Here is a 9,367-nt window from a genome sequence, read left to right as displayed (position 1 = left end):
GCGTTGTTGTAGGCACCACCCCATCCGATTATGCCATACGATATTATTGACTCGAATAGTGTTAGGTATATAGTTCTGATGTCTTTGAAAGGCAATATTTCACGTAATTCTTTCATTATGTATATCATTTTTTTTAGTTTATTTGTGACAGAAGTAATCTGGTTTATCCATTTCATATCAGAGCACATTTCTATGCCTAAATATTTACAGTTTTTGACAATACTAACCGAGTTACAGTCACAGCTTTTCAATGTATTACAGTTGGATTCGTGGATTTTTATATTGTGTATGGGTGGTAAAGTTTGTTCAGACAGTGAGTGGAGTAAGATGGTTGATTTATTGAGATTTAGAAATAAACTGTTATCGCTCAACCAATTATGGATAGATTTAAGATCGACTTCAATGTTTTGGCATACTTCACTCCAAGAACTACCAATACAGATCAGTACGGTGTCGTCTGCATAACACACTGTTTTACTATTTAACTTAAGTAATTTTATATCGTTTAAGTGGATGTTAAAGAGAACCGGAGATAGTGTAGTACCTTGAGGTACTCCGCATTTTATAATATTTTCACTAGAGATAGTACTGTTTATTTTTACCCTCTGTATTCTGTTTTCTAGATAAGATTTAATGAGAGACAAGGCCGATCCAGTTATGCCTATATTCTGTATTTTACTTAGAAGTTTATTGTGATCCACTGTATCGAAGGATTTAGCCAGATCTAAATAAATTGTAGCACATTTTTTTCCTTCATCGAGTGCAGTATAGATAAGTTTTGTGACATTCGTTAATGCTTGGTCCGTGCTTCTATTGGGTCTAAAACCGAATTGACATTCAAAAAGAAGATTGTTTGATTCTAAGAAAGATATAAGTTTTTTTTTTATGATTTTTTCAAATGTTTTAGCTATGTTTGAAATAACTGATATCGGACGAAAGTTTTCTAGAGCTGAGATAGGACCTTTCTTATGTGTGGGGGTTATTATAGCTACTTTAAAGGCATCTGGTACTTTATTTTGTGATATGCATAGATTAAAAATATGACTTAATGGTTTACAAAATGTTAAACTATGTTTTTTTAGTAAATCGGAGGGTATCTTATCAAGACCGGGTGAAGATCCGTTTTTTAATTTAGAGATAGCTTCAAAAATTTCAGTATGAGTGATTAGGTCGAATTTATTAAAGTATACCTTGTTTTGCAAATTATAGTCGAAGTTTGTAGTGTAATTGTAGGTATTTTTACGGTTTTTTAGTGACGTAATTAAATCGGTAGCTACATTTGTAAAATATTTATTAAATTTTTCAGCCAAAATATATTCGGGGTTTTCATCAGTATAATCATTTATGTTTTTACAGTTATTTAATAATTCTTTAAAGTTACTTGATTTCTTATTTTTTGCTAAGATATTATTAATAGTCTGCCATTTAAGTTTTGTGTTATTTCCAGATTTTAGTAATTCTGCTTTGTAGTAAAGGATCTTTGCAGTTTTTATTATTTTTGTAATTTTGTTTCTAAATTTTACGTAGTAATCTTTTAAATTTAAATTAAGGGGGTGTTTCTTAACTTGTAAATGGAGACGGTCTCTTTGTCTTATTGAGTTAATTATCGCGGTAGTGGCCCATGGTTTCAATTTTTTGGTTTTTGAGGAGATAGATATTTCAGCTGAGGCCTGGTTTTTTAGGTTATTTAAAGTGCTAGTGAAATATTGAGTGGCTTTATTTACATCAGTGAATTCAAGTATTTCTGACCAATTGTGGTTTACAATTGAGTTTGATAGTTTTTGATTATCAGTTTTTAATATTTTAAGTGGATTTGGCATATTATTTCTTTTATCTAATATATTGCCTAAACTAAGTATTGTCGGGTAGTGGTCTGTAATGTTAGAGAGTACAATTATTGGTATTATGTTAGCATGGGACTTTGTTTTAATAAAAATATGATCTATACAGGTATTTGAAATTGGTCTGGTGATGGTATTGATAAGCGATGCAAACCCGAACTGTGCCATTACCAGTAGGTACTCTTCTCGTATTTTAGAATGTTTGATCAAATCAATATTTAAGTCACCTAAAAACATTTTGTAACTAGCTGTTTTTAAAGTGGAATTTAAAAGTATTATATCATTAAGCTCGAGTAAAGTTACGTCTGTATTACTATTGGGTGATCTATAAATCGCGTAAATCAAAAAGTCAATTTTTGACATCTTAAAAGAAATCTCTAGGGCTGTTAATACTTGTGTATTGGTTTCGGTAACAATGATATCGCTTAATGTGTCCTTTAAGTAGACTACAACACCATCATTATTATTAAATGAATAACTGCACTTAATATACATAACAAAAACCAACTAGTTTTATATTTGATAAGTTAATATTGTGAACTATTGAGCCATAAAAGGTTTACTTTAGTTATAGACAAACATAAAATAAAAGTACCTTTATCTTTTTGATTGTAGATTCTGCAGGGGGAATTAATTTTAAAATACAACGTGCAGCTTCACGAAGTTGTTGATTTTCAATTTCAATACCCTTATCTGACACTTGTAGGAAGAAATTAACATATTTCGGATTTTCAGAAATGATCTATAAATTATATTTTAAATTAGTGTTAATTATACTCTTACAAATACATTAACAATACATACCACGGTGGGTAAACAGTTTTCTGCATCCATATTTAAGCTAAAATCATACAGAGGCTGGTTATTAGTGATAGAGCTGTCTGAACTACTATCTGGTGAACTGGCTAGATTTGTATTGGCGGTCACTAGTCTAGCATTAAGGTACTGAAAACAAATAAGTTGTTAAAACAAATAAATTATAAATAAAACATTAAATATATTACCAATTTATCTCTGAAAGGAAGTTCACCAAGAAGTTTGTTGTCGTCTAATGTAGTGGTGAGGTCAATACTACTACCAGGAAATATATCCAATTTTATATTCATAGCACCAGCTATAGCTGTGATTGTTCCACTATTCCTTAACCTTTTTAATAACTGTCGCCGTACACATGAAATATTATCGTTACTATGCATGACAAGTTCATGATCATCGACCAAAGAGCGATTGGCATTCGTTAAACGAACAATTACAGTTATATGTTTTCCTCGACAAGCTCTATAAAAAAATTTAATTTCATTAGTATTTATATTACGAATTATGAAATATAAATTAAATATACCTGTGTAATGGCAACAAACAACGATCTCCATTAAAAGAAGCATCGCATTCTCCTAAATACTCATATAACACTTTCATAACCCTGATCATTTTAGTGATTTCTACGTTTCTTTCAATCACATCATCATTGTTCATTAATGGTTTTGATAGAATGCTTACTGTGTCATAATGAGCACGCAACCTTTCTAAACATTCAGCCACAAATGTTTGGTGAAATTCTAGTGGATTGGCTTGCAGTCTAGGAGCCAGATTTGTATTGACTTCTTTAAGCAAATGTATTGCATGTGCTGCAATATCTTCGGTGCAATTAGTCACAACTTTCCATAAATAATCTACACCAATTAAATCTATATTCTCCATCTGATAACAACGCCTTTTTTTCAGTAATTTTCCTTCTTTAACATTGACTGCTTTGAAAAATCGTTCAAAACATCTAGAAAGTATTAAGTTAAATTACATTTTAAATTCGAAATAAATTTAATGATTAAATATACATACTTTATTCCATTTTCAGTAAGTAATGTTGGATCAAGTTGCAAGAGGTTATTAACAAAAAATTTAGTATTAATTGAGGGGTCAATGTCTGGTTCCTCGCCCATTAATTTTGAAAACCAACGAAAACAAGCTTCACGATCTGCTAAGAACACAGCTTTTTCAGCGAGTGATATCCAAACTTGATGTGCTTGTTCAGCACACAACCAAAGGTTTCCATCCTAAACATTAATTATAGAATGTATCTTTAAAATATTTTATATATGTTAGAAGTATTTATTTGGATTATACCTTTAAACAAAATTTCAAGAAATACAATCTTTCTTGAACCTGTTGTAAATGACAATAGCGCCCATCAGGATAATATTTAGCGGGATCAAGATTATGATTTTCTAAAATAGATTTGATTATTGTAAAATAGTTTATGAATAATATTAAAAATTAATTTACCTTGGGCAACTTTTCTTACATCATCCATATACTTGGATAAATTATCTGTGACTAAAGACACTAAAGTATGGTTATTTTGAAGACGTGCAATGATCTCTTGTCTGAAAATGTATAAAGAGTAAGACTGTAGATATTGTTAGGAATTAAAGTTTTGTTTTGGGCCCTAAGAAGATTTTCTTGATTGCATGATGTGCCTGACGAATAAACATAATTTATTTTGAAATTAAAATTCTTACTTCATATTTAAAAACTGTATTTATGTATAAATAGTACTGTACTTTTAGATTATGCATGTAACGTAATAAAAAATAATAGGAAGATATTAGTTATTTTATAAATATACTTAACTCACCGATACAAAGTATGGGCTGGTGTTTGATGAGCTCCTACTGGAGAAGAATCATATAACATACATATATCTCTCATATGTTTTAAAACAGGAAGTACCCATGAACTATTATTTTTAAGTTCATCAACACATTTGTCAAGCCAGGCTGTTTTCTGTGCATCTCGGTCCTAATTAATTAATGTTAACATTTGATAAGCATCATAATATATTATAGAAAACAGTATTATTACTTGTGCACAGCTATAATCCAAAATTTTTACATGGGCAGACAGTGCTTGATCTATTATTTCAGTTGATACATCTTCTCCGTGAGCCAAATTCCAAAACAACATTAACACCTACACGTTTTTAAATAATTGTTAATTTTGTACATACATTTAGTTAGTTTAAATTACTTTATGAGCCATAACACCATCTTTATCGTCTTCAGCTAGTCGTCTTATTAGTTCTAATAATTTTTCTCTTTGTTTTTTATTAGCATTAGTCCAATTAGCCTATAATAATTAATAATTTAGTATTTACTTTAAAATAAATTACATATTATTATTTTTTATTACATGAAAACATTCAAATAAGTGGTCAAGTTGTTCAGGTGAAAAGTCCCAAGCAAGCTTTGCTAATAAATCATGGACATTTTTCACAATAGCATCATGTTTCCCAGCTTGAGCTGCCCATAATGCGTCCAAATCATTCAATGATAATGCTTGCTCTTTAATCACAAAGCGTATAATTTTTTCAAGTTTCTCTACATACTGAGGTTGATGTAGAGAATCTCGAAGTACTATCTCTAGTACATTATTTTCTTTGATCCATTTCTATTTATATACAAAAATGACAAATGTACATATTATATTATATAATACTATTTGAATAGGTTATTATTATAAATATTTGAGAAAACTCACAGCCATCTTTTCCGGAGTTAAATATTCCTCATCATGGTCTATATGCCTGTGAGGAGTGTATGTAACATTGGTAATAACTTTATTAACTTCATTTAAGGCATTCATTTTACCATTGAAAGATGATATTTGTAATAATCTATAGTTAAAAAATGAATATTAAACAGTGAATACATAATGATAACATAATAGTAATGGCAATAATAATTTATATATAAATTACCTAAGTAACATTTTAAGTCTAAATATTTCTAATTGTTTAATTAAATCATCCTGTTTTGGTATTTTCATAGCAAGCTGTTTACAAGCCTTGATTATTGAAGAAATGGCATCATTCTTTCCTTCATTTTTAGTTTCTTTTTTTAGTTCATCGTCAGTTAGAACATCCAATAAACTAGGTATTTTTTCCTTTAATTCATAATATAATTAAATTCATGTTTATATAATCTCAAAAAAATCTACATACCACAATAGGCATCAAGTACTTAAGAATCGTTGGTTCAGTTAAAAGTTCAGAACAACTACCGAATGGCCTAATGAGACCAGAAATAATTGATATAGTTAGAGTTTTATTAGATTCAAATCGTCCCGATAATTTTTGAAAACCACCTAAGACTCCAAATCTGAAAAATAGTACAGTGAAAATTTACAAATAAAAATGATCAACTTTGCACTTGTTACATACTTATTTAACAGATCAACAAGCCAGCCTTTAGGAGCTCTAGAATCAGGAGGTGTTCTTGCATATAAATCAAAATCATTTGTGTCGATTTCTGGTATATAATCCGAATGTTTAGTGCAGTTGAATAGATGAAATCTGTTTGTAAGTAAACATTTAGTTAACAAAATCAAGGTAAAGTTAGGTTTTCAACAACAGTGTAAAAGATAGTATTTACTTATTTAAAGGATTAAACAACATCCCCAACATCTCTAGAAATGGAAAGTTGTCATCGTCAAGTTTGAGCACCAACAGTTCTACTAACTTCATACAGTTATTCATGATGTACTGTTGAATGTTTACTTTCCAGCTGTTAACAGCATCATCAGTTAATATTCGAGTAAATGATAACACCATAGCATCACGAAAAAATTTTTGACATCCTTCATTGTTGACGTCCAATCCTTTTTTGCAAAATGCAATTGAAACATTCAACAACGATACTAATTCTTGATCAGGTAATACTGGTACAATCCAACGTTGACTATGTATTTTCTCTTCCAAATTAACTAGTTTAATAATGGGGAATACCAATTCTTCTTCTTCCTCCATCTCGTCTTCTTTAAGGGTTTCTTCTTCTTTGGTTTCCACATCAATTTCAACACTGTCATCAGCTGATGTTGTCTCCCCAATAGTCTGTTCAGGCACTTGATGTGACTCATTGGCTTGAGGTTGCAAAATGTTGATATTTGACAGAACACTATGGATTTGTGTATTTTGTTGCGGTACATTCTACAGAGGGAAAAAAGTTATTTTAAAGTCTCATAGAGAATATTACATGTCTAAGAGCATAACTGAACAGCAAGAAATTGTACTCACTTGAACGTTTGTCTGGTTATCGGCCGAATCCAATCCGACAGTTTGTCCACGAGTCGCAATAGTCATCCTGAAACATAAGACGTACTATTTGTACAACGACAATAATCCGCCAAAATATCTGGATAGACGTACTAAGACAGTCGTTGAGTGGGTAAAATATCATTTGTAACGTGAGTGTCGAAGCGACCAGCCGCCGTACTAGTGTGATTGTATACGATATTACGGCGACAGATGCAGTCAGCATTCGGGTGTTTGCCAAAAACTTATCTCTCCCACCGCATTCAACCCACCAGCCGATGGATATGCCCCCATGTCAATCATATAATTATTATCATACTCACGGGATGGCGTTAAAGACGTCCGGAGTCCGACGGCTGTATTACACATGCACGGCCGGCGGCAGGCCAGCGGAGTGTTGTTTACGTTTCGTTCCAGTGGACAAGCCGGCGAGACGGCAGGCTGGCGCGTGTATATGGCGCAAAGCAAGCAGTAACAATGACATGGACGTCGAACACGGCAGCCGGGGGGCGCGGCGTCTGTTTGTTTTTCCGATAGTTAACGTTTAGGGGTACGTTACCGGCGTTAACTACATAGGTACGTGCCAACAATATTGAAAACTGCTCCGGCTACGTTCAATGTCGGTACTCGCCACTCTGTGTTCTGTGATTACGATAATACGAAGGAGAGTAGATATAAAAATAATAACAGGGTACCGGGTCTCGGAAAACGCGGCGCAAATGCGAGCGGTGTCGAAGTTTGGTTCGTTTTTATTATAGAATATTATTATGTGTTAAAAGCGATACGCGTTCACGACGGTACGACGGCGCTACAGTTGTGGTTGTACAATTGCGGCATCGAGTTCTGTTTCGTTTCAATGTTTTGGAGAACGAATTTCGGTACGAAATAAAAATCGTATCTCCGGGTAGATCGAGAGGGGGTTGTACGGACAGCGCGTCGGCGCGACGGAGACCGCTTGACGGGACGGGGTGGCGGTGTGCGAGCGAGATAGTTGTCCGAACGGAAGATAGAAAATCAAACACAAAAACAACTTGGTTGATCAGCTGATTGGTACCAAAGACCTTACACAACAACGCCGACAGTGATAAAAAAAATCCGTAAGTTGTTTTTCTTATCGGGTGCTAAGTGTTGACTGTTGAAGTAAGAACGCTCACTGGCATGACGTGTGTCTCTGTTTCACAAATGTTGAAATGTACAATATAACAAAAATTGTTTTGCTCGTGATAGAACCACTCAGTCTTAAGTCCTAGTGAAGACAAACAAAGTTTACACAATATAGTAGATAAAATTGTCTATGTCGTAGTTTTTATTTGTTTGATATCATGAATAAGAAAAAAGTTATAATACTTTTAAAAATCTGATATTTTTAAATTTTCCCAAGTAAAATAACTTTTGATGTATTGGTCTTATTTTGAGGAATAAAAAACTACGACACAGTTAAAATTCTCTTAATTACGTTTTACATTTTTAAGACGGAAACAACACGTCATACTGGTGTGGCGTTCTCTTAAAGTTGGCCTGAAGCTCCTCATATTTTATTTTATTCTATGCTCCCAACTCCTAAGTGACCAATTCCTTTATCCTTATCAAATAGCTTAATTAGTAACAACACAAAGATATTATTTTCCCTACATCGTGATTAAGGCCAACGGGTTAAAAGTTCATTAGTTTAGTGAATATTATTTTGCGGTCCACGGGAATCGGGAAGCACAAAAATAAAACAAATTATGGTTTTAGGGATGGTGATAAGTGAAAATCTAGTCAAACAATTCCAGGAAACCCTTCAAAACAATCTGAACGGGAATTGTGTGATCTATACCAACACATTTACTGTACATTTTTTTAATAAAATGTATTCGACTTTTTGGTTCAAATTTTTAAACATTGTAGCTTACAAGTTTTTAACTTTGTGGTTTATTTTGACTGGTCAATATGCGCATTATAGGATCAAGTTTTTCGATTTCCGAATAAAATGAACAAGTGGCCAGTGGGGTCGTGGAGATAACGTCCTATAGGCAACGACAGTTGAGTGTTAAGTACTGAAAACTGAACCTTAAACGGCTTAAACGGACATGACGCCCTAATCTGAGCGGCTGAGAGGCGAGTGCTGCTATTTTGCTAAGCTGAGTGGGTACTGCCGTACTGGGTAACTGTGGGTTGTTGGTGTGATGCGAATAAGCGATGGTATGCATAGTCCAAAGACTATATAAACCGGCCGCGACTGGTTATGATAACGCGTCGTCGCGCAGAGTACGGAGCGGGCATCAGGTACTTCTCCCGAAATTTCATGGAAAAAAAAAAAAAAAAAAAATTAAAAAAAAACCAGCAAATCTCAAAAAATTGTACCAACATAGAATCCAAAATTCCCTACAAATTATACGAATGGATATACCAACATAAAAAATTAATTTATATATTTTATGAAAAAATGTATTTT

The 9,367-nt window shown here is 32.8% G+C and overlaps 1 protein-coding gene across 2 annotated transcripts in view; it reads right to left on the bottom strand.

Annotated features, from left to right (window-relative positions):
• The window catches only part of LOC111026267 (probable ubiquitin carboxyl-terminal hydrolase FAF-X), a 17,403-nt gene extending 9,519 nt beyond the window's left edge, over positions 1-7,884 (bottom strand). The window contains exons 1-18 of one of the 2 annotated variants that reach the window (XM_022304322.1): positions 7,254-7,884; positions 6,913-6,979; positions 6,272-6,825; positions 6,061-6,192; positions 5,842-5,998; positions 5,599-5,783; positions 5,379-5,514; positions 5,031-5,288; positions 4,869-4,967; positions 4,704-4,811; positions 4,477-4,640; positions 4,125-4,225; positions 3,966-4,066; positions 3,681-3,895; positions 3,184-3,615; positions 2,846-3,119; positions 2,646-2,786; positions 2,437-2,583 (exon numbers count right to left, since the gene is read on the bottom strand). In XM_022304322.1, coding sequence (XP_022160014.1) covers positions 2,437-2,583; positions 2,646-2,786; positions 2,846-3,119; positions 3,184-3,615; positions 3,681-3,895; positions 3,966-4,066; positions 4,125-4,225; positions 4,477-4,640; positions 4,704-4,811; positions 4,869-4,967; positions 5,031-5,288; positions 5,379-5,514; positions 5,599-5,783; positions 5,842-5,998; positions 6,061-6,192; positions 6,272-6,825; positions 6,913-6,978 — 3,270 coding nt within the window. In that variant the 5' untranslated portion in view covers position 6,979; positions 7,254-7,884. Of the gene's footprint in view, positions 1-2,436; positions 2,584-2,645; positions 2,787-2,845; positions 3,120-3,183; positions 3,616-3,680; positions 3,896-3,965; positions 4,067-4,124; positions 4,226-4,476; positions 4,641-4,703; positions 4,812-4,868; positions 4,968-5,030; positions 5,289-5,378; positions 5,515-5,598; positions 5,784-5,841; positions 5,999-6,060; positions 6,193-6,271; positions 6,826-6,912; positions 6,980-7,253 lie in introns of those variants that run through there. The other variant, XM_022304323.1, reaches the window with a different exon arrangement.
• Positions 7,885-9,367: the final 1,483 nt, after the last annotated feature.

Source organism: Myzus persicae, unplaced genomic scaffold (genome assembly GCF_001856785.1).
Source record: "Myzus persicae strain clone G006 unplaced genomic scaffold, MPER_G0061.0, whole genome shotgun sequence".
Taxonomy (NCBI): Eukaryota; Metazoa; Arthropoda; class Insecta; order Hemiptera; family Aphididae; genus Myzus; species Myzus persicae.
This window is presented reverse-complemented; position numbering and strand designations above follow the sequence as displayed.